This window comes from Geotrypetes seraphini, chromosome 8 (assembly GCF_902459505.1).
Source record: "Geotrypetes seraphini chromosome 8, aGeoSer1.1, whole genome shotgun sequence".
In the NCBI taxonomy this organism is placed as follows: domain Eukaryota; kingdom Metazoa; phylum Chordata; class Amphibia; order Gymnophiona; family Dermophiidae; genus Geotrypetes; species Geotrypetes seraphini.
In genome coordinates this window covers 31,497,362-31,522,840 of record NC_047091.1, presented here as the reverse complement: position 1 = coordinate 31,522,840, position 25,479 = coordinate 31,497,362, and the positions used below count along the sequence as shown (strand labels likewise).

Here is a 25,479-nt window from a genome sequence, read left to right as displayed (position 1 = left end):
CCCCCAAAAAACAAGTTCATCTCTACTTGGACAATTGACTGATCAGAGCGCCATCTGCAGTGGAATGTCACAGGGTAGTATCTCAGGTAGTCCGGTTCCTGTAGGATCTGGGGTGGATTATAAATTTTAAAAAGAGCCATTTGGAGCCACCTCAAAATCCAGCGTATTTGGGAGGGTTGGTTCAATACTGTAGAGGGCCCAATTGACCTATCGGAGCCACACAAACTGAACCTTAGAGACTAGATCGTAGAAATCTTGGCAAGGCTGACGCTTATGATATGACATTTCCTGCAGGTACTAGGTTCCATGGTACCTTATAGAGCACATTGCTAGTGCGTTGGATGCCTCAGAAGGACTCTATCCTGTCACATACTGGATGATGGAAACACGCCAGAGTCTACAGTGGTGGCTCCGACTGGAGTTGTTATCCAGAGATCTCCCTCTCCGCATAGAATCTAGGGTGATCCTGATGACTGATACCAGTCCTTATGGCTTTGGGGGTTATCTTTGTAAGGGTCATTCCATACAAGCATGGCGGGCATGGTCCATCAACAGACTGGAGCTGAGAGCCATTCGGTTGATTCAGCAGTTCTTCTAATTGAGGCTGTAAGGCAAAGCAGTCAGGGTCTTTTGAAACATTGCCACAGCCGTGGTGTATGTCAACAGTCAAGGAGGAACCAAGAGTGCTCCATTGCAGGTGGCTTGGTTTCCCTATACTTGTGCCCATTTGCTAGATGCATTTACCTCATTGAAACAAAAAGTGTCAAGAAAAGTGTGGAATAACTTGTAAGTTTCATGGCTTCACATCATTCTCTTCTTGGCTGGGCTGAGAACTTTGAAGCGGATCCTTGTATTGTGATGTCATAATGCCTCATTCCACCAGTGCCTACGAGCCATCCTCATTGGTGATGTCACAATTGTTTGTTTTCCCTGTACTTGTGCCCATTTGCTAGATGCATTTACCTCATTGAAACAAAAATTGTCAAGAAAAGTGTGGAATAGCTTGTAAGTTTCAAGGCTCCACATCATTCTCTTCTTGGTTGGGCTGAGAACTTTTCAGTGGCCCCTCCTCATATGTATATTCCAAAATATATCTCATAGCATAACCCCCTATTCTGAAAGCAACTGGAATTTAAGATTTGTAGTCCTTTCTTGCAGTGGGTATTGGAGCATTCCTGAGATGATTTACCTTTTTCAAAAAATGGAAGCGGGGAGAGTCTCTGGGGAATCAAACTCCTAAGATTTAGGACCTATTGTATATGCCTAACATTCTTGGTTTCTCCAGCCCAATTAGGCTTTGGAAAGTAGCTTCTGCTGTTAAGGAACCTGGACATTAACAGCAGATGCATTGAATTCTGTTTTCCTGCTGTCCTAATAATTTCTGTTGCCCAATATTTTTATTTTATAAGCCGAGGAGAATGCTGATTTGACTTTGGATGAGGAAATGGCTGAGAGACCAGCATTTTCTCATAGATACAGAACGGGGATAACCCCTTCAGTACATCTGGTCCCCAAATACATTAGTATTAATGCCGTTTTGGCAAGTCCAAAAGACTACTGCTGCATGGCTCATTAGTGGGTCTTTAATCATTTCTGATGATTGTCCATATTGCTTGGCAGTGAAAGGCCCACCCATAACTTGGGTATGATAGAGAGAAGTCGGCATTTATCCAACTCTCCATGGACATAGATATTAATTTGTGTTCCACTCTTGCTAATTTCATAGCACTCCAGCAGCTAGGGCAATTAGCATTTGCTTTTGGTGTTTCAGTGTGGCCGCTGCAACTGAATGAAATCCTATATTTAGTGGCTGGTACTGCATATCCAGTGTCGGCGCTGATAGATGTTCCCTCTAAGCTATGTGAGAATCCTCCATCCACATTCCTGCCAGCAAGGGGTGATGATTCAATATTGTGCTTTCAATCTCTAGGTACAAGCAGCACAGCCATAAATTTGCACAGATTACCTGTGCCTCGCTATTGAAAATGTGATGCTGAAACAGCCAGTTATCCCAGGACAAGCAGGCATGATATTCTCACATGTGGGTGACGTCATCTACGGAGCCCCGATGCAGACAGCTTTTTTCAAGCAAACTTGATTGAAGATTTAAGTTTGCTCTGCTGCTTCACGCATTCGTGCCTTCCTGCTCCACTAGAGGGTGCATCCCCTCCTCGTGGTCTCCAGTTCAAATTTTTCCGCTGAGCCTAGAAGTCGTGTGTTTTTAGGCTCTGCCCCAACTGCCTTCTAGCACCATGATTTTTTCCTTTCTTTATCGATTAAGTCGCTGTGCGCGTTTATTTCTTGTTTTATTATTGTTCCTGCTTCGTTTTGACCGACCCGGAGGCTTCCGGGTTGCCGCGGCCGCGTGGCTACACGGGCCGCGGCCAGTTTCGTTTCTATGTCCCGGCCTTTGACCGGCTTTAAAAAGTGCACCCGGTGCGAGCGGCTTCTTTCTATCACAGACCCGCATCGCCGGTGCATCCTCTGCCTAGGGGCTGCCCATCCAACAGATTCTTGCCCCCAGTGCGTCACTTTTCAGAACCGGGCCCTCCGTCGAAGGAAAGCCCGCATGGCGGATCTTTTCGCCGCCGACCAACCCACTACCTCGGCCCCGGCCTTGACCTCGGCCCCGAATACCTCGGCACCGCCTCGAGACTCGACCCCGAAGTCCTCGGGTATGCAGAAAGCCTCAGCTCCGGGTAAGTCTCCTCTTCCTTCTACAGGTTCCGTGCCGGCGAAGAAGCCAGCCTCGGGGACACCGGCGGCGCATGGTGGAAATTCCATGCCTTCGGCCCCGGCGAAGTCCTCCAAGCCCTCGGGACATGCCTCCACCACCCGGGAATACTCAAAATCGAGGTCACCCTCGGTGGAGTGCACTGCGGCATCGGACATGCCCTCAATGCTGTCCGTACCCGTTTTCCAGGACTTGCTTCGGGCGATGATCTCGTCGGAGCTGTCCGCTGTGCTGGCCCAGCTACAACCAGCCTCGACCTCGCGTGCGCCGGACCAGCCTGAGCCTCGCATCGAGCCCCCTCGGGGCAAGGTACGCCAGCCTCGCCGCATCCCATCCTCCTCGGATTCCTCGTCGAGACGCTCTCCCTCCACTGACCGCCGCGGGGCGAAGCGTCGCTCCAAAATGATCGATACCTCGAACCGCCGTACCTCGAAGAAGGCCCGGAGTTCTCCCACTCTATGGGGCCGTTCCCCGGCGACTCGTGCGGAACCGCTGAGGGTGACGGAGTTATCACTCTCCAACCCTCAGATTATCCTATCTCCCCCTCGGTCCAGGGCTCCGAACCGAGGTCAAAGGCTATCGCCGAGGGAGTCTGGGTCCAGGTCGCCGATTCGACATCGATCGGCACCTCGTACCCCGGCATCGTCTCCGAGGGGCTCCTCGAGACGACGCAGATCCACGACCCTGGAACACTTTCGCAGTGTCTCCCCGGTCTCAGAGCGCGGGTCGGAGCTTGAACCTCGATACTCGAGGGAAGCCTCCCTGTCCTTCTCCGCCCGACGAAGGTCTCGTTCACCGTCCCCACACGGGGCTCCGGGAACGTCCCGCCCCTCATTCACCCGCTTTGTCCAGGACATGGGCCTCGCTCTGGACTTAGACCTCCAGTCCGACTCAAGATACTCTTAAGGAGTACCTTGCGGAGCTTGATATGCCGTCACCGCCCAGAGAGTCCCTTCGCCTACCGCTCAACCAGGTACTCCAACAGGCTTTCATCAGGAATCTGGAGACCCCCTATATGGTAACAGCCGTCCCCTCCAAAATGGAGTCCAAATACCGGACAGTACCCTGCCCGGGGTTCGAGCACCCACAGCTCTCCCACCAATCGCTGTTGGTAGAATCTTCCTTAAAAAAGGCTCACCCCTCCCGGGTCTCAGCGGCGGTCCCCCCAGGTCGAGAGGGTCGAACCCTTGACAAGTTCGGCAGGAGACTGTACCAGAACTCCATGATGGCCTCCAGGGTGCAAAATTATACCTTCACCTTCACGTCCTACCTGAAACACCTTATTGGACTACTGGGAGCCTTTACGACTGATTTGCCGGCCTCCCGCCAAGGAGCCTTTGGCCTGCTTTTGGAGGTTTTCTCCAACCTACGCCTCCATCTATTCCATGCGGCCTATGATGGCTTCGAACTTTCCTCCAGAGTGGCAGCCTTCGCTATCGCCATGCGCCGTCTAGCCTGGTTGCGCCTGGTAGACATGGACCCCAACTTACAGGACCGGTTGGCTAACCTCCCCTGTGTGGGCAAAGAACTTTTTGACGATACCATCGAGGCAGCTACGAAACGACTTTCGGAACACGAACGCTCGTTTGCCTCCCTCGTCAGGCCTAAGCCTAAACCTCCCGCGTCCAGGCCATTTAGGGCCCCCCCCGCGCCGCTGTCCACAAAAATCTACCCCTGCCTTCTCGCGGCCTCCACCTCGACGTCCGCAAGCTCACCATCGGGCTCCGCCCAAGTCCCAACCGCCAGCAACTGCCAAACCATCCCCGTCCTTTTGACGGGACACGCGGATGGGGGCTGGCCCCCTCCGCCACAGTCCCAGGCCTCCTTCCCATCGGGGGCCACCTCAGAGCCTTCTACCCTCGCTGGGAACAAGTCACGTCGGACGCATGGGTCCTTGGCGTGATCTCATCAGGATACTCTCTCAACTTTCGGGACATTCCTCCAGACAGCCCTCCAAGAATGTGCCCTCCCAATTGGGCTCAGTTACCCCTCCTTCTCTCAGAAGCTCAAGACCTGCTTCGCCTACGGGCAGTGGAAGATGTTCCCCCCGACCAACGGGGGAAAGGGTTCTACTCCCGCTACTTCCTGGTGCCGAAGAAGTCGGGAGACCTGCGCCCAATTCTAGACTTGAGACGACTCAACAAATTCTTGGTACGGGAAAAGTTTCGAATGCTTTCCCTACCGATTCTCTATCCTCTGATCGACGAGGGCGATTGGCTCTGCTCCCTCGATCTGAAGGAGGCCTACACACATGTTCCAGTGCATCCCGCTCACCGCAAGTTTCTGCGTTTTCAGGTGGGAGACCTTCATCTACAATACCAAGTCCTTCCCTTTGGCCTAGCATCGTCACCTCGGGTCTTCACGAAGTGCCTCGTGGTGGTCGCAGCTGCCTTACGCTCTCAGGGTCTTCAGGTATTCCCCTACCTGGACGACTGGCTAATCAAAGCCCCGTCCAGGGAGGGGGTTATCTCAGCAACCCGACAGACTATTATCTACCTTCAGGGTCTGGGGTTCGAGATAAACTTCCCAAAATCCCAGCTGCACCCCTCTCAATCCTTACAGTTCATCGGAGCCGTGCTGGACACGACCCGCCTCCGTTCCTTCCTTCCCCCTCCACATCTGGAGGCGTTAGTAAGTCTGAGCCGATGGATTTCGCTGCTGACCTCGGTCTCAGCGCAGCAGATGATGACGCTTCTGGGCCACATGGCCTCTACCGTCCCCGTCATACCCTTCGCCCGTCTCCACCTGCGGATCCCTCAATGGACTCTGGCCTCTCAATGGCGCCAGGACCAGGACCCAATCTACCGCCCCGTGCAAGTGACTCCTTCCTTGCAACGATCGCTCCGCTGGTGGGCCGACTCTTCAAATCTTTCCAAAGGTTTGCTCTTTCTAACCCCCCCAAACAGCAAGGTACTCACCACGGACTCGTCGAAATACGCTTGGGGGGCTCATCTGGACATCCTAGGCACTCAGGGAATGTGGTCAGCAGAAGATCGTCGCTGTCACATCAATGTGCTGGAACTTCGGGCCATCTACCTCGCTGCCGTGGCCTTCCAACACTTGCTACACGACCGGGTGGTTCTCGTCCGAACCGACAACCAAGTGGCAATGTACTACGTAAACAAGCAAGGGGGGACGGGGTCTTGGTCCCTCTGCCAGGAAGCTCTGCGCCTCTGGAAGTGGGCGGTCGCAAACAACATCTTCCTTCGAGCGGTGTACATACAAGGAGAGCAGAATTGTCTGGCAGACAGACTCAGCCGCCTCCTCCAACCGCACGAGTGGACACTACACTCTCAGACCTTGCAACAGGTGTTCGAAATGTGGGGGACGCCTCAGATAGATCTATTCGCCTCCCCCCTCAATCACAAGCTGCCTCACTTCTGCTCCTGGATATACTCCCCGGACCGTCTGGAGGCCAACGCCTTCCTCCTGGATTGGGAGGGAAGATTTCTGTACGCGTTTCCGCCCTTTCCTCTGATTCTGTGGACGCTGGTCCACCTCAAATCGGTGCGAGCCACTCTGATCTTGATCGCCCCTTGGTGGCCACGCCAGCCTTGGTTTTCCCTTCTACTGCAACTCAGTGCCAGAGATCCGCTGCCTCTGCCTCTGTTTCCCTCTCTGCTATCGCAAAGTCAGGGCTCACTGTTACATCCCAATCTTCAGTCTCTTCATCTGAATGCTTGGTTTCTTTCCCCCTGACTTTTCTTCCGATGTCTCAATCAGTCAAGGAGATATTGGAGGCCTCGAGGAAGGCCTCAACTAGAATCTGCTATTCCCAAAAGTGGACCAGATTCTTGTCCTGGTGCTCCTCTCACAGCCAAGACCCGGTGTCGGTCCCGGTCTCTTTGGTCCTGGAGTATTTACTTCACTTATCTCACTCCGGCCTGAAGACCAACTCCATTCGAGTACACCTTAGTGTGATTGCTGCCTTTCATCAGCCCCTAGAGGGGAAAGCCCTTTCACTCCACCCCTTAGTTTCTCGTTTCATGAAAGGTCTTTTAAATGTCCACCCTCCTCTCAAACCTCCCCCGGTGGTTTGGGACCTTAATGTGGTTCTGGCTCAACTCATGAAACCTCCATTTGAGCCGCTAGACAAATGCCATCTTAAATTTCTCACTTGGAAGATGATATTCCTACTCGCACTCACTTCCGCTCGGCGGGTTAGTGAGCTACAGGCCCTGGTGGCGGACCCGCCTTTCACTGTATTCCACCACGACAAGGTGGTTCTCCACACTCACCCTAAGTTCTTGCCCAAAGTGGTATCTGATTTCCATCTCAACCAGGCCATTGTTTTGCCCGTGATTTTTCCAAAGCCCCACTCTCACCCTGGAGAGGTGGCGCTCCACACCCTTGACTGTAAGAGAGCATTGGCCTTTTACCTTCAACGCACTCAGTCTCATCGGTCAGTCCCACAATTGTTTTTGTCCTTCAACCCTAATCGGCTGGGTCACCCAGTTTCCAAGCGCACCTTGTCCAACTGGTTGGCTACTTGTATTTCCTTTTGCTCAGGCTGGTCTTGCGCTGCACGGTCGAGTAACAGGGCACAAGGTCCGAGCGATGGCAGCCTCCGTAGCCTTCCTCCGGTCCACGCCTATCGAGGAAATCTGCAAGGCTGCCATATTGTCTTCGGTTCATACTTTCACCTCCCACTACTGTCTGGATACACTGAGCGATGGCCGGTTTGGCCAATCGGTATTGCGTAATCTGTTTTCTTAAATTGCTAACTTCCCTCCATCCCTTTTCAGTTAGCTTGGAGGTCACCCACATGTGAGAATATCATGCCTGCTTGTCCTGGGATAAAGCACAGTTACTTACCGTAACAGGTGTTATCCAGGGACAGCAGGCATATATTCTCACAACCCGCCCGCCTCCCCGAGGTTGGCTTCTTTACTGGTTATGTGAACTGGAGACCACGAGGAGGGGATGCGCCCTCTAGTGGAGCAGGAAGGCACGCATGCGTGGAGCAGCAGAGCAAACTTAAATCTTCAATCAAGTTTGCTTGAAAAAAGCTGTCCGCATCGGGGCTCCGTAGATGACGTCACCCACATGTGAGAATATATGCCTGCTGTCCCTGGATAACACCTGTTACGGTAAGTAACTGTGCTGTATATACTGTACTTAGTAAAAGGACCCCATAATCATGTAAAAAATATTTCAGCCTGGTGGATGAACAAACGGTTACCTGATAATTACCCGTCTCTCTACAAGTGTGTTTACCTGTACCACTAAAGATTGGGGATGAGAGAAAAGCCAGCCAGCAATGCAGAAGGATTTCATTTTGAAATGTCTGCATGTAAATTTTTTTAATATTTTATTTTTAAATGAGTTTTACAATTTCATAACAAGCAAAAACTTAACAGAAATCAGGATTATAACATGAAAATAATTAAAAAAAATCATATTTAAACAAGAAAAATCAAATAAGACTATTTAAATCGTCCTGCTATAGAGCCCTCAAAATAGGACATGCTTGCTTGTTTATTTAAGACAGATTTTTTTTATCTGCTTTGATCCCCTGTGAATAGTGTGCTGATTCTACAAATTGCCCCATAATGCTGAATTTTGGTGGTCTGTTTTCACTGTGAAATTATAAACGTCTTTCTTATGGCTGAATGTAGGGATGGGGATATGCGAACAGTATGCCAGAGACTGTGGTCGTGCCTTTTAAAGGCTACATTGAGCAACATTTTCTCTGTATCTTCTGTTCTGTCAACTTAACAATCTGCTTCTCTTGCTTTGTAGGTAAAGAGATATCAGTGCACATTTGAGGGTTGTCCTCGTACGTATAGCACAGCTGGGAATCTGCGCACCCATCAGAAGACACACCGTGGAGAGTACACATTTGTTTGCAACCAGGAAGGGTGCGGCAAAGCCTTTCTTACCTCCTATAGTCTCAAAATTCATGTGCGTGTGCATACCAAGGAGAAACCATTTGAATGCGATGTGCATGGCTGCGAGAAAGCATTCAATACATTATACAGGTGTGTTAAGCTCAAAGAAAACTTCTTACCTTTTTTATTGGGCAAATATTTTGTTTGGGGAAATTCTAGGAAGAACTTTGCACAATACATTCTTCTGGTATTTTGGATTGGGAGTCCAGGGGCTTCTTTATTTTGAAGATGAAAGCCTAATTTCACTGCTACATTTTGTAAATATTCTTTTTTTTTTAATCTTTATTCATTTTCAACTTGAACAACAAGTGCCCAAAAATACATTATACAAGTAATTCCAATATAGCAATATAATATCTAACACATAAAATCTAGTATTATAATAACCCCCACCCATCCACCCTTCATCAAATTTTCAACTGAATAGATATATACACATGTTATATAACATATTATAACATAACTTATAAAATTATTCCCCAACTCCACCTTCCCCCATTGAGTAAATATTCTTAAAAAAAACCCCAAAGTAATTACTGTATACCATAGGAAGGAAAGAAATTCTTATCTCCTAAGTTGCTCATCTTTGAGCTAAGATCCCTTTTCATGTAAGCTTTTATATTGCCCCATCTTGGTGAAATGGACATGATCAATGATAGTAGTTATGAGGAAGAGCGAATGGTGGTGGTTTTTATGTCTTTTGTATCCGTGTTTGCAGACTGAAAGCACATCAGAGACTTCATACTGGGAAGACGTTCAACTGTGAATTGGTGGGGTGCAGTAAATACTTCACTACGCTCAGTGACTTGAGGAAGCATGTCCGGACGCATACTGGAGAAAAGCCATTCAGGTGTGTGCTGCTAGTCTTTCCCTCTTGGCTCACAAGAGCCTTTTAGTTGTATGTAGTGTGGAGGGAAAAAAACATTCTTTTCAAACTCCCTACAACAGTTGTACAGCATGGTTCTGGATTTGATCATGGTATAGATCAGTGGTTCCCAACCCTGTCCTGGAGGACCACCAGCCAGTCGGGTTTTTGGGATAGCCCTAATGACTATGGATGAGAGAGATTTGCATATAATGGAAGTGACAGGCATGCAGATCTGCTCCATGCATATTCATTAGGGCTATCCCGAAAACTCGACTGGCTGGTGGTCCTCCAGGACAGGGTTGGGAACCAGTGGTATAGAAGACTCAAATTGATCTTCCCTCAGTATTTCTCTAAATGCCATTAGGTCTTAGATTGGTCATTGCAAAAAGTATAGCTTTTATATATACTACTAGTGTTTAATCCCGTTACATTAACGGGTGCTAGAATAGATGTGTAGACTTTTAGCACAATGGGTCGCTGAGGCATTTCTTTCTTTCTTACTTTATGTTTTTTATCTCTCTCCCTGCCCCCCTTTCTTTCTGTCTCTGTCCCCTTGTGTGTCTCTGTCTCTTCCCTGGCCCCCTGTCTTACTGTCTTTCTCCCTGGCTGTCTGTCAGTCTTTCTTTGTTTCTGTATCTTCTCCCTTCGCGAGTGTGGGGCAGTTGTAGGCGCGCATGCGTACTCCTTCCGGTCACGCATGCGCTGCTTAGGGTTTTATTATCTAGTCATTAAGCCCGTTACATTAATGGGTGCTAGAATATATGTCTGTCTCCCTCCCGCTGACTCTCTCTCTCTCCCTGGCCCCCTTTCTCTGTCTGTCTTTCTTTCTGTCTCCCTCCCTCCCGCTGTCTGTCTGTCATTTTTTCCCATTTCCATGTGCAGCAGCATTTCCATCCCACTTCCCTATGCAGCAGCAACAGCATTTCCCTCCTATCCCCCCCATTTCCTGTGCAGAAGCAGCAGCAATATTTCCCTTCTCCTCCAAGTCCCTGTATAGCAGTAGTAGCATTTTCCCCCACCTCCCTTTCCCTTCTCTTACTGCGATCTGGCCTGCTCCGTTATGCCCCTCTCCCTTCTTTTACTGCGTTGTCCTGCTCGATCGATAAGCAGAGTGGGCAGACTTGATGGGCTGTAGCCCTTTTTTGCCGTCATCTTCTATGTTTCTATGATCTGGCCTGCTCCTGACCCTCCCATCCGACCCTTCCCCCGCCGACACTCCGTGAGGAGTGTGTGGCGCAGTGGTTGGATCTACAGCTTCAGCACCCTGGGGTTGTGGGTTCAAACCCCGCGCTGCTCCTTGTGACCCTGGGCAAGTCACTTAATCCTCCATAGCCCCAGGTACGTTAGATAGATTGTGAGCCCACTGGGACAGAGAGGGAAAATGCTTGAGTACCTGATTGTAAAAAACCGCTTAGATAACCTTGATAGGCGGTATATAAAATCCTAATAAACTTGGAAACTTGAAACTTGGAACCTCCCGGCTCCAGCCGCGTAGGCAGCACTTTAAACACGCTGCTTCGCGGCCTTCTACTGCCGATTTCCTCTCCTGCGTCTGTCTCCTATGATGTCATCAGAGACGCGGCAGAGGAAATCGGCAGTAGAAGGGCACGAAGCAGCGTGTTTAAAGTGCTGCCTACGCTGCTGGAGCCGGGAGGTTTGTGGAGGGTCAACAGGCGGAGCAGAGCTGCTCTCCACCACTCAGTTGCTGCCACTGGAATGCAAACAGGGCCGCGAGTGTGGGGCAGTTGTAGGCGCGCATGCACACTCCTTCCGGCCACGGACATACAGAACACGCAGGTGGGAGTGCACATGTGCCGCTTAGGGTTTTATTATAGAGTTGATTTCCATTTTACATAGTTGTGCTGTACCAATTCAAAATAAGAAGAGATATGTGACTATCTCTGGGAAAAGATGACAGACGTTTCCGATCCACAGTGTTGAGAGTGGCCAGCTTTTCATGTCATGGGTCCATAAGGGCTTGGTCTTGGGACCGACCCTATTCAACATCTTTATAAGAGACTTGGCAGAAGGGCTTCGAGGTAAAATAGCATTATTCGCCGATGACGCCAAACTAAGCAATGTAGTGGGCAAATGCACAACAGATGAAGATTCAATGCCCGACAACATGGTGCACGATCTACTCCTACAGGAGCGCTGGTCTAGGACCTGGCAACTTAGCTTCAATGCCAAAAAATGCAAAGTCATGAACCTAGGCAACCATAATCCATACAAGACTTATACCCTTAATGGTGAGATCCTAACAAGAACGGTAGCAGAACGGGACTTGGGGGTGATCGTCAGTGAGGACATGAAGGCTGCCAGTCAGGTATAGCAGGCCTAATCCAAGGCAAGACAGATCCTAGGTTGCATACGCAGGGGTTTCGTCAGCCGTAAGCCGGAAGTCATTATGCCATTGTATAGATCAATGGCGAGGCCCCACCTGGAATACTGTGTGCAATTCTGGAGGTCACATTATCGCAAAGATGTGCTGAGATTGGAGTCGGTTCAGAGAATGGCCACCCGGATGGTCTCGGGACTCAAAGATCTCCCGTACGAAGAACGGTTAGACAAACTGCAGCTATACTCGCTCGAGGAGCGCAGAGAGAGGGGGGACATGATCGAAACGTTCAAGTATCTCACGGGCCGCATCGAAGCGGAAGAAGATATCTTCTTTTTCAAGGGACCCACGGCAACAAGAGGGCATCCGGGTAAAATCAGAGGCGGGAAACTACGAGGTGACACCAGGAAATTCTTTTTATCCCAGGACAAGCAGGCAGGTATTCTCACTAGTGGGTGATGTCATCCGACAGAGCCCCGACACGGACATCTTGAAAGCATGTCTTGCTTGAAGAAACTTAGAAGTTTCGAGATGCCCGCACCGCGCATGCGCCAGTGCCTTCCCGCCCGATGTACCGGGCGTGTCTCCTCAGTTCTTTTCTTTCCGCGGAGCTGAGAAGTTTGTCTTCATTCTGCGCTGACTGAATTTCAGTTTTTTGCCTTCTTTAACCCGCGTTTTTGTTTATTTCTTTGACTTTATTTCAATTTTACTTTATTAAAAAAAAAAAAACAAAAAAAAAACTTAAAATTATTTCTTCCGGCGGTTCGGCCGGGCCGGCCTCGTGGCTGCGGCCTGGCGCCTTCGACCTTGCAGCGTCGATTTTCCGGCCTATGTCCCGACCAATCACCGGCTTTAAAAAGTGCAGCAAGTGCCAGCGTGCGATTTCGCTGACGGACCCGCACCGACGCTGCCTTCAGTGTCTTGGTCCGGAACACGTTCCGAAATCGTGCCGGCCTTGTTCCACGTTCACTGCGCGCTCGTTTAAGCGGCGCTGCTTGCTCTGGGAGTCGATGTTCAAGATGGAGACTGCCAAGGACATCTCTGCTGCTGCGGCTGTTGAGGTTTCGCCAGTCCATTTGAAACCTACATCTGCGACTCCTGCATCGAGCATCGTGAAGCCCGCATCGTTTGCCCCGGCTTCAGCTTCGAGTTCAGCATCAGCGCCTGCCTCCGTCTCCTCGGTTCAGGTACCGCCTTCCACTGTCCCTCCCGTGGTCATCAAAGTGCCTAAAGCTAGCAAGCAGAAGCACTTGGCCACGAAGGAACGCGAAGACCGTGCAGGAGGACCCCCTTTCGGTGCGGATCCCTCCATATCGGCTTCGCTTCGATCCCTGCTAGAAGCTCAGTTTGTCGAGCTTATGCACACTATGGGACCCCGGCTTATCGCCAACATTCAAGGTGAGATTCTCAGGGGGCGGTCCGCCCCCTCCCCCTCCTCCTCGTCGTTCGATCTCTCTGCTCGACGAGGGGGATCGGCGGAGGGCGGCGGAATCCTCCAGGAGGGCTTCCCTTCCTGAGATGCCACCTTTGGAGCCCATCACACCTCCACGACAACAGGGTGCTAGGGCGGCTCCTGATAATCGTAGTCCTGGGCATACTGCATCGCAGGAGGAGTTCTTCCGCACTCCATACCAGACATGGGTGGCGCTGCGTGAATCCGCATCTCTGCCACCTCTGCGATCCACTGCATCGAGCCCTATCCATTCCTTTGAGGCTTCGAAGGATCAATCGATGCATAGAAGATCTCGCTCTCCGTCCCGTCACCGGGAGGGGCATTGATCTCGGCACTCTTCTCGGCACTCCTCACGTCATTCGGAGGTGTCTCCACAGAAAAAGATGCAGTGTTTGGGGTACTCCTCGTCGGATGTGTCCCAGCCGGAGGGGCCAGAGTACGAGGAACCATCTACCTCCTATTCTCCATGCCGATCTCAGCTCTCCCTGGACCCGGAGGCTTCCACTTCTTCTAGTCCGTCTCGTCGGCCGGCCTTGGCAGACCAACTGTCTTTCTCATCCTTTCTCCGACAGATGGCGGATGACTTGGATGTGACTTTGGACACTGGGTCCAAATATTCTAAAGAGTATTTGTACACCATGCATTTACCTCACCCTCCGGCGGAGACACTTCGGCTTCCTCTACATAAGCTGCTGGACCAGACTTTCATGCGCTGTTTTGAGACACCGTATTCCATGCCTGCAGTTCCCAGTAAACTGGATGCTCGATACCGCATCGTTCACCACAAGGGGTTTGAGGGAGCTCAACTTTCTCATCAGTCCCTTCTAGTCGAGTCCTCTCTCAAGCGTTCTCATCCCTCCCAAGTCTATGCTTCCGTGCCTCCGGGCAGGGAGGGGAGAACGATGGATAAGTTTGGTAGACGTATCTATCAGAACTCGATGATGGCGACTCGAGTGCTCAATTACAACTTTTTCTTCTCTTCATACTTGGATTTTTTCTTGCCGGTGCTCCGCAAGTTCATTCCTTTCATTGATGCCCAGGCTCGTTTCCAGTTTGAAGAGGTGGTGGCGACCCTGTCCCAGTTACGTCTTCAACTGATGCAATCCTCCTACGATGCCTTCGAGCTTTCGGCTCGAGCTGCGGCATGTTCGGTTGCCATGCGTCGCCTGGCGTGGCTTCGAACCATCGATATGGATCCGAACCTCCAAGACAGACTTGCAAATGTACCTTGTGCAGGAGCGGATCTATTTGATGAGTCTATAGAAACTGTTACTAAAAAGCTGTCGGACCATGAAAAGTCTTTTCAGTCTATTCTGCGTCCTAAACCGAAGCCTCAGCAGTCTCGTCCCTCTAGACCGCCTCAAATTTACCAGCGGCGTTATCAACCGAGGCAGACTCCTCCTGCGAGACAGCCTGCGAAGAGACAGCCTCCGCAGAAGACTCAGCAGAAGCCTCAGATGCCGGCTGCACCCAAGGCTACTCAGCCTTTTTGACTCTCTTCCAGGGAGCATAACCAACGTTCTGTCTTCCCCTGTTTTTCCCATAGGGGGTCGTCTCCATCATTTTTGTCATCGATGGGAGTCAATCACCACAGACCTTTGGGTCCTTACCATCGTAAGAGAGGGATACTCTCTTCATTTCCAACGGGTCCCCCCGGACCACCCTCCAAGAGAGTATCCTTCCAACTTAACACAGACCGCTCTTCTTCTCCAGGAGGCTCAGGCTTTGCTTCGGCTTCGGGCCGTCGAGCCGGTCCCGTTAGATCAGCAAAACCAAGGGTTTTACTCCCGGTATTTCCTGGTTCCGAAGAAGACGGGCGATCTGCGGCCCATTTTGGACCTTCGAGTCCTCAACAAGTTTCTGGTCAAGGAGCGGTTCCGTATGCTGACCCTTGCCTCTCTCTATCCCCTCCTCGAGCAGAACGATTGGTTATGCTCTCTGGACCTCAAGGAGGCCTACACTCACATCCCGATTCATCCGGCCTCCCGCAAGTTCCTCAGATTTCGGGTGGGACATCTACATCTGCAGTATCGGGTGCTTCCATTCGGCCTTTCCTCTTCGCCCAGAGTCTTCACAAAGTGTCTGGTGGTGGTGGCCGCTGCACTCCGGAACATGGGTCTCCAGGTGTTTCCATACCTCGACGACTGGCTCATCAAGGCCCCGTCGGCTCCAGAGGTCATTTCGGCGACCTTGACTACGATTTGTTTTCTGCAGAACTTGGGCTTCGAGATCAACTTTCCCAAGTCACATCTTCAGCCCACCCAGACTCTCCCCTTTATCGGGGCGGTCCTGGATACCATCCAACTTCGAGCTTTCCTTCCTCCTCAGCGCATGGATGCTCTTCTTCTACTCTGTCAGTCGGTGTCTTCTCGCCCGTCCATCTCAGCGAGACACATGATGGTCCTCTTGGGTCACATGGCATCCACAGTTCATGTGACACCTTTTGCCAGACTACATCTCAGAATTCCTCAATGGACCCTGGCATCTCAGTGGACTCAGGTGTCCGACCCGTTGTCCCGCCACATTGTAGTCACTCCTGCTCTACGGCAGTCTCTTCTCTGGTGGATGACCTCTTCGAATCTATCCAGAGGTTTACTGTTTCACTCTCCTCCCCACCAGAAAGTTCTCACCACCGATTCATCGAACTATGCATGGGGAGCTCATCTGGATGGTCTTCGCACTCAGGGGTTCTGGACCAGTGCGGAACGACTCCATCAAATCAATCTTCTGGAGCTCAGAGCCATCTTCAATGCTCTTCAAGCTTTTCAACATCTGCTTCACGACATGGTGGTCCTAATTCGCACCGACAATCAGGTCGCCATGTATTATGTCAACAAACAAGGGGGCACGGGCTCGGCCCCTCTTTGCCAGGAAGCTCTTCGAGTCTGGGATTGGGCGGTCCGCCACAACACCTTCCTCAGGGCTGTCTACATTCAGGGGAAAGACAATGTCTTGGCAGACAAATTGAGTCGTCTTCTCCAACCTCACGAATGGACGCTCCATTCCAAGCCCCTTCATCAGGTCTTTGCACAGTGGGGGATGCCTCAGATAGACCTCTTTGCAGCCCCCCAAAACTTCAAGCTGCCTCAGTTTTGCTCCAGGATCTACACTCCTCTCTGCCTCGAGGCAGACGCTTTTCTACTGGGTTGGGGGAATCGCTTCCTATATGCGTTTCCTCCTTTTCCTCTCATTCAAAAGACTCTGGTCAAGTTGAGATCAGACCATGCCACCATGATTCTGATTGCTCCTCGGTGGCCCAGACAACCTTGGTTCTCCCTTCTACTTCAACTCAGCAGCAGGGAGCCAATACTTCTTCCAGTGTTTCCTTCACTACTCACTCAACATCAAGGTTCACTACTTCATCCCAATCTGCAGTCCCTCCACCTGACAGCTTGGTTCCTTTCAACATAACTCCTCACCAGTTTTCTCAAGCAGTGAGGGAGGTCTTGGAGGCTTCCAGGAAGCCTGCTACTCGACAATGCTACTCCCAAAAATGGACTAGATTCTCCTCCTGGTGTATTTCCAATGCCACGGAACCTCAGCGAGCTTCCCTTTCTTCTGTTTTGGACTACCTTCTACACCTATCTCAATCTGGTCTCAAGTCTACCTCCATACGAGTCCACCTGAGTGCTATTGCGGCTTTCCATCAGCCTCTACAGGGGAAACCTTTGTCTGCTCATCCTGTGGTTTCCAGATTTATGAAAGGTCTTTTTCATGTCAACCCTCCTATCAAACCTCCTCCTGTGGTTTGGGATCTCAGTGTTGTCCTGTCTCATCTCAGTGTTGTCCTGTCTCACCTCTCAACAAGGCTCCACTTAAGTATCTCACCTGGAAGGTGGTTTTTCTGGTGGCCCTCACGTCTGCTCGCCGGGTCAGTGAGCTTCAGGCCCTAGTGGCGGATCCACCGTTCACTGTATTCCATCATGACAAGGTGGTTCTTCGCACTCATCCGAAATTCCTGCCTAAAGTGGTCTCTGAATTTCACATCAACCAATCCATCGTGCTTCCAGTGTTCTTTCCAAAGCCTCATTCTCATCCTGGGGAAGCTGCTTTGCACACTCTGGACTGTAAACGTGCTTTAGCTTTCTACTTGGATCGCACAAAGCCTCACAGAACTGCTCCTCAACTTTTCGTCTCCTTTGATCCAAACAAGTTGGGATGACCTGTATCGAAGCGCACCATCTCTAACTGGATGGCGGCTTGTATCTCTTCCTGCTATGCCCAGGCTGGATTATCCCTTCCCTGTAAGGTCACAGCCCATAAGGTCAGAGCAATGGCAGCCTCTGTAGCCTTCCTCAGATCGACACCGATTGAGGAGATTTGTAAGGCTGCCACTTGGTCCTCGGTTCATACATTCACCTCTCATTATTGTCTGGATACTTTTTCCAGACGGGATGGACAGTTTGGCCAAACAGTGTTACAAAATTTGTTCTCTTGAAATTGCCAACTCTCCCACCATCCCATTGGGGTTAGCTTGGAGGTCACCCACTAGTGAGAATACCTGCCTGCTTGTCCTGGGATAAAGCAATGTTACTTACCGTAACAGTTGTTATCCAGGGACAGCAGGCAGCTATTCTCACGTCCCACCCACCTCCCCTGGGTTGGCTTCTCAGGCTAGCTACCTGAACTGAGGAGACACGCCCGGTACATCGGGCGGGAAGGCACTGGCGCATGCGCGGTGCGGGCATCTCGAAACTTCTAAGTTTCTTCAAGCAAGACATGCTTTCAAGATATCCGTGTCGGGGCTCTGTCGGATGACATCACCCACTAGTGAGAATAGCTGCCTGCTGTCCCTGGATAACAACTGTTACGGTAAGTAACATTGCTTTCACTGAAAGGGTGGTTGATCGTTGGAATAGTCTTCCACTGCAGGTGATTGAGGCCAGCAGCGCGCCTGATTTTAAGGCCAAATGGGATCGACACGTGGGTTCTATTCACTAGGCAAAGGTAGGGGAGGGTCATTAGGGTGGGCAGACTAGATGGGCCGTGGCCCTTATCTGCTGTCTATTTCTATGTTAAGCAGTCTGCAAAAGTTGCTTGTTTGAACTTCTGTAACTTTTTTTTCTTTTTTTTTCACATAAAAGGATTGGATTTGAGATTGTTGTATTACAAATTGTTTGCTCTAACAGAATTTATTAAAACCTTTTTCTTTTTTTTTTCTTTTTTGTTACTTTAGTTGTTTTTTCCTAGAGGTAACATATAAGCTTTTCTGGTAGGCTGAAGTTGTGTTTTGTCAACGTAGTTAATGAAGTGATAATATTCTCAGGGCATGCATGTCATTTCTCTTGGTTGCCTCCTGCCGTCTTAAAGAAAAGGGGGACTGCTTTTCGAGTTGAGAGCTTAGCAGTTTTCTCTGCTGATTTGGGCTGTGGGAGGAAGAAGGCGATTCCTTCTCTTATGGTTAATTATTCACCCAGCCCTAATTACCACTTTTTTTGTTTATTCCTCCAATTGGCTCCACTTCTTAATATTCCAACCCCAATTTCCCAGTATTTTCTAATACCTCATGTAATCATTAGTGGGGTCTTTTACTTTAGCGCGCGCTAAATGCTAACACGTCCGTAGAATATAATGGGCACGTTAGCATTTTAGCACACGCTAAATCGGCTTGCGTGCCTTAGTAAAAAAACAAATAAACCCTAGATTAGGCATTGTGAATATTATCCACAAAGAAGATAGAATCTTTCTTCATATGTATTTCCTCCTGGTTACTCTGTTACAAAGGGCATAGAAAGATGTAGCCTGCACAGGGCAGCAGGTCAACTGCAGCCACCGTTGGGGGTAGACTAGATGCACCATACTAGTCTTGTCTGCTGTCGTTTGCTATGTTACTGTGTTTGCAGTGCTTAAATAATATAACTGACCATATATACTGTAATATATACTGAGATTTTTGGGCCCAAAAATGAACTAAAAATGGGGATCTCTGTTTATATTCGGGTCAACGCTGATTTCCCCCCGAACCTGTTGCACGCCTGGTCCAGTGGTGGGCTGGAACAGAAGCAATCTCTCCCATATCCATGCCCCAGCCAACTTCAACAATTTTTATCTCCCTCTCATAGAAACATAGAAATAGACAGCAGATAAGGGCCACGGCCCATCAAGTCTGCCCAACCCAATGACCCTCCCTATCTATCTTTGCGGATAGATCCCACATGTCTGTCCCATTTGGCCTTAAAATCTGGCACGCTGCTGGCCTCAATAATCTGAAGTGGAAGACTATTCCAGCGATCAACCACCCTTTCAGTGAAGAAGAACTTCCTAGTATCACCGTACAGTTTCCTGCCCATGATTTTCCACGGATGCCCCCTTGTTGCTGCGGGACCCTTGAAAAAGAAGATATCTTTTTCCACCTCGATGTGGCCCGTGAGATACTTGAATGTCTCGATCATATCTCTCCTCTCTCTACGTTCCTCAAGTGAGTAGAGCTGTAACTTCCCTAGCCGCTCCTCGTATGGGAGATCCTTGAGTCCTGAGACCATCCTGGTGGCCATTCTCTGGACTGATTCCAGTCTCAGCACATCCTTGCGGTAATGCGGCCTCCAGAATTGCACACAGTACTCTAGGTGTGGTCTCACCATGGATCTATACAATAGCATAATGACTTCAGGTTTACGGCTGACGAAACTCCTGTGTATGCAACCTATGATTTGCCTTGCTTTGGATGAATTTTGCACCACTTGATTTGCAGACTTCATGTCTTCACTGACAATCACCCCTAAGTCTCTTTCTGCTTCAGTTCTTGTCAAGATCTCGCCATTTAGGGTGTAAGTCTTGCATGGATTTTGGCTTCCCAGGTGCATGACTTTGCATTTTTTGGCATTGAAACTGAGTTGCCAGGACCTAGACCAGCGCTCCAGTAGAAGTAGGTCATGCATCATATCGTCTGCCATTGAATTTTTGTCTGTTGTGCTTTTGCTCACTACATTGCTTAGTTTGGCATCATCGGCGAATAATGTTATTCTACCTCGGAGCCCTTCTGCCAAGTCTCTTATATAGATGTTGAACAGGATCGGGCCCAGGACGGAGCCCTGTGGCACTCCACTTATCACCTCTGACATTTCGGAGGGGGTGCCATTCACCACTACCCTCTGAAGCCTACCTCCAAGCCATTTCCCAATCCATTTGGTCAATGTGTTGCCCAAACCTAAAGAACTCATCTTGCTTGGTACACTATCAAATGCTTTACTGAAGTCCAGGTAGACGATGTCCAGGGACTCCCCAACATCCAGCTTCCTCGTCACCCAGTCAAAGAAGCTGATCAGGTTGGATTGGCAGGATCTCCCCTTAATAAATCCATGTTGGCGGGGATCCTGTAGATTCTCCTCGTCCATGATCCTATCCAATTAGCGTTTGATTAGGGTTTGCATTAGTTTGCTCACTATTGATGTGAGACTCACTGGTCTGTAATTTGCCATCTCCATTCTGGAGCCTTTTTTGTGGAGTGGAATGACGTTAGCCGTCTTCCAGTCCATCGGGACGTTACCTATACTAAGGGAGAGATTGAAGAGCGTGGATAGCGGTTCCGCCAAGACATCACCCAACTCCCTGAGCACCCTGGGGTGTAGGTTGTCAGGCTCCATTGCCTTGTTGACCTTGATTTTTGACAGCTCGCAGTAGACGCTGCTGGGTGTAAACTTGAAATTATTAAACGGGTCAACTGATTCAACCCTTGTCTGTGGCTGAGGGCCGATTCCCGGTGCCTCGCGGGTGAAGACTGAGCAGAAGTATTCATTTAACAGTTGGGCTTTTTCCGAGTCCGTCTCTACATAGTCTCCGTCTGGTTTTCTGAGACGTACTATCCCACCCGAGTTCTTATTTCTGTCACTGATATACCACCTACACGCCCCCCTCTCTCATATCTTTTTAAATCCCTGGTGGTCAAGCAGTGGGCCTGGACAGGAGGGATCCCTTTCGTCTCCTGCCCCGGCTGACTTTAAACAACTGTTATCTGCCTCCCTTGCAGGACTGTGAGAACTCCTGGCAGCCAATTAGCTAGTGGCTACACTGGCAGGAGTGAAGGAGGGTCGCTCCTGCTGCGGTTTACTGCTGGACCACCAGGAACTTAACAGGTGTGCAGAGGAGGCGGGAGTTAGATAAGTTGTTGAAAGAAGAGTGGGGGTGGGGGAGGTGGTGGGAGGGAGATAAAAGTTAGCTGGAGCAGGAGATGGTTGAGATCCCTCCTGTTCTGGCCCACCGCTGGACTGCCAGGAGTTATGGTAGGCCTGGTGGAGGCCTGAAAACATTGGGAGGGAGGAGGGACAGGGTGCAGAACCTGACAGGGTATAAAGGAAGGGGGCTGGGTATAGAGACCTGCAGGGGAGGGAGTGAGGAAGGGGGATGGATGCAGAGCTGGCATGGGAGAGATGAGGGGGCTGGAGGCCTGGCAGGGCACTGCACTTGAATATTAACCCCCCCCCTCCCCGGGTTTATATTTGAGTCAACCTTTTTTGGGTGGAAAAAGGTTACCTCAGTTTATATTCGAGTCTTTACGGTATATGTGCTATACTATTTAGTCATATTATAAATGGTTGTGACTTTGCCAATTCAAAGTCCACAGAATGGCAGAGGACTGGTGACAGCTTTAACCTGTGCAATATCTCATGCAGGTGTGACCATAATGGTTGTGGAAAAGCTTTTGCTGCAAGTCACCACCTGAAAACTCATGTCAGGACACATACTGGTATGTTATCTTCTTTTGATACTCTTCAGTTCTGGGATGTATTGGTAACAGGTGTTAAGAGGGTTTGAGGGTTGTCTGAGCCTGTATTATTGTCTTTCATTATTTAATCCACTTCAGGTTGATATTAAGAAAATCTGTCATACTCAGATGAAAATGGATTGAGATGGCCAGATTTAGAACTGCTGTATGCATCTTATTAATGACATTCACTTTTTCCACTTTTGACTTCTCCCATATTGGCCTACCTCTCTTTTAGACATACATAAAATGATTTTTAGATTTTGGGTGGTTGTTTTTTTGTTGTTCTTATGATTTTGCTCTGTGTGTTTAACTTTAATTCTTTCCTGTCCGGGGCTGACTTTTTTTTTTTTTTTTAGCTGTTTGTGCTGTAAGATATATGAAACAACATTAGCATAAGCTTTGCCACTCACCCAAGTTGTATTTTGACAGTCTAGCAACGTATAAACAAGAGAGTCTCTCTTAAAGACAATGGGCCTGATATTCAGCCAACAGCGATCAGCATTTAGCTGACTACCATTGGCATTAACCCCAGAAATTCAATGCTGGGGCATGTCCGGGCAATGACATTGAATTAATGTGTTTGCAGAGATGGCTAATGCATAGCTGGCTAAGTGCAAAATTCAGCACTTAACCTAGGACTGACTTTTATGTGGTCCTGTTTGTGTTATCCTAGCCCAGGGGTTGGCAACTTTTTTAAAGCAAAGAGCCAGTTTATCTTAAAAATTTGACCCAAGATTTACAAAGAGCTGCAATGGGTAGAGAAAGGAGTTTGAGATAGTCCAGTTCTCTCGCTCTTTCTTCCCTCCCCAAGGTCTAGCTTTTCTCCCCTTTCTTCCCTCCAACCCTTTGTAGGTCTCTACACCTCTCCTCCCTCCCTTGACCCTCTCCCCCCCAACCCATAGCCAAGGATCTTCCCCTCTCCAGGCCTCAACTCTTTAATCTTCCTCCCAACCCCATGACCTCCCCCCCCCCGGCCTACCAAGGTACCTGGTGGGCCAGTGAGGTCTTTGTGGCAGGAGTGCGGCCCTCTTGCTCCTGCCTTCTAAAATGACTGCTGTGACTTTCCCTGCTGCTCGTGGCATTTCCTTTAGTACTGCGAGCTGCCACAAGAGATCATGACAGTCATTTTAGGAGGCAGGAGCGAGAGGGCTGTGCTCCTGCCAAGAAAGATTCCCCACTGGACCACCAAGGTACCTCAGTAGGCCCGGGGGGAAAATCATGGTGTTGGGAGGGAGGTTAAAGGGTTGGGGCTTGGAGAGCCACAGCCACATGGCAGAAGACCTGTAGGTTGCCGACTAGAGAGCTGCACGGGAACGGGGACGACGGGAATCCCGCGGGACCCGCGGGCATCCCGCGGGTTCCCCCTTTGGGTCACGGGGATCCCGTGGGGACGCCCCTAGGGTCGCGGGGATCCCGTGGGTACGCCCCCTAGGGTCGCGGGGATCCCGTGGGGACGCCTCCGAGGGTCGCGGGGTTCCTGCGGGGCTGGATGTACTCAGTCGCGCGGCTCTTCTACCTACCTTCTCTGCTTGCAGCACAGAGCCGAACGGAAGTCTTCCCGACGTCAGCGCTGACGTCGGAGGGGAGGGAGGGCTTAAACAAAGCCCTCCCTCCTTCCGACGTCAGCGCTGACGTCGGGAAGACTTCCGTTTGGCTCTGTGCTGCAGGCAGTGCAGGTAAGGAGGAGAGTAGCCTCGCGGTTCGAGTGGCTACCAAGGGAGGGGGCAGTCCGCCCCGCCACACCCCGCCCCGGTTGCAGCACAGCCGGCCAGGTCCCCTTACTTTTGTGGCACTTCCCCGACCGACCGACAACAGCCCCGGTCCGACAATCCTCCCTGCCCTGTAGCCGCGAATCTAAATTATCTTCTTACAGCAGCTGTAATAAGGTAATTTAGATTCGCAGTTAAGGGCAGGGAGGTTTGTCGGACCGGGGCTGTTGTCAGTCGGTCGGGGAAGTGCCACAAAAGTAAGGGGACCTGGCCGGCTGTGCTGTACCCGGGGCGGTAGAGAAGGAGTGGGGAGAAGGACGCTGAAAGGCCATGGGGAAGACGGGGGGGGGGGGAAGGACTCTGAAAGCACTTGAAGACAGAGGAGGGAGAAGGACGCTGAAAGCACATGGGGAATACAAAGGGGTGGAGAAGGACGCTGAAAGGCCATGGGAAGGGCGGGGGGGGGGAGGACTCTGAAAGCACTTGTGGAAGACAGAGGGGGGAGAAGGACGCTGACAGGACATGGGGAAGATGGGGGGAGAAGGACGCTGAAAGGAAATGGGGAAGAGAGAGTAGGGAGAAGACGCTGGCAGGGAAGAAGACAGATGCCAGACTATGGGGGGAGCGGAGAGAAGAAGATGGGTGCCAGACCAATTTGGAAGGGGGAAGAAAGGGAGAGGCACAGTAACAGAGCAAATGGAAGATGCAGAAGGAAGAGAGACAGTGGATGGAAGGAATTGAATGAGAACATGAGGAAAGCAGAAACCAGGCAACAAAGGTAGGAAAAGAATTATATTTCTTTTTTTTTATTTTGCTTCAGGATAAAGTAGTATATTAGTTGTGTTGATAAAAATTTATAAACATTAGAGGCTCTGGTAGAAACCCATTTGCAAAGTATGTATTCTTCCCAATTAATATTTTCAAATTAATAAAGTCTTTTTGCTTATTTGTAAATGGGTTTCTACCAGCCTTTAATTCAGTAGCATAATTAAATGAAATAACTATTTCTGAAGTTTATATGGACGGGCGGGGACGGAGGGGATTCCTCGCGGGGACGGGTGGGGACGGAGGGGATTCCTCGCGGGGACGGGTGGGGACGGAGGGAATCCTCACGGGGACGGGTGGGATTCCTCACGGGGACGGGTGGGGACGGGTGGGACTTTGGCGGGGACGGGTGGGGACGGGTGGGATTTCTGTCCCCGCGCAATTCTCTATTGCCGACCCCTGTCCTAGCCAGTTAAGTTCCAATTATAGTGGTTAGCTTTTTTTTTATTTTTTGTATACTGCCTTTCCTCAGAGGATACGATGGTTTACAATAAATTTAAAACTCAGAACATAAGAAAGGAACATCAAATTGTAATAGGAAAGATAAAGTTTATAAGGATAGGAAAACCCCAGAGTCCAGGGGGGGGGGGAGGGGGGTAGCAGAGACTGTAGTGTTGAAGGCTTACCATTACTGAGTAGAAAATTCACAGGCCAAAGTCAGTATATTTGTTTTTGAAAATCGATAGTTTTAAACTAGATTTTTTTTTTGTCTGTTGAAAAAAAATGTTTTAAGTAGGGATCTAAATTTTAAGTATTGCTCTGATCTATTGTTTTGTGTAATGAGTTCCACAGGGTGAGGGTGGTGGGCTGCTTGGAAAAAAGTGTTTTTCCTTGTTAAATCAAATTGAGCTCAACAAGAAAATGGTAACTGAAGGCGTTGATGATTCATTGAACAAAGAGCATGAGAAGAGTAATAAGAGTGAATGAGGGAAGAGAGATAAGATGAGAAAGTAGAAT

General features: G+C 49.9%; 1 protein-coding gene across 1 annotated transcript in view; it reads left to right on the top strand.

Annotated features, from left to right (window-relative positions):
* The window catches only part of MTF1 (metal regulatory transcription factor 1), a 53,388-nt gene that overhangs the window by 6,324 nt on the left and 21,585 nt on the right, over positions 1-25,479 (top strand). The window contains exons 2-4 of the mRNA XM_033956510.1: positions 8,477-8,715; positions 9,344-9,475; positions 21,894-21,967. Of these exons, the coding sequence (XP_033812401.1) occupies positions 8,477-8,715; positions 9,344-9,475; positions 21,894-21,967 (445 nt within the window). The remainder of the gene's footprint in view (positions 1-8,476; positions 8,716-9,343; positions 9,476-21,893; positions 21,968-25,479) is intronic.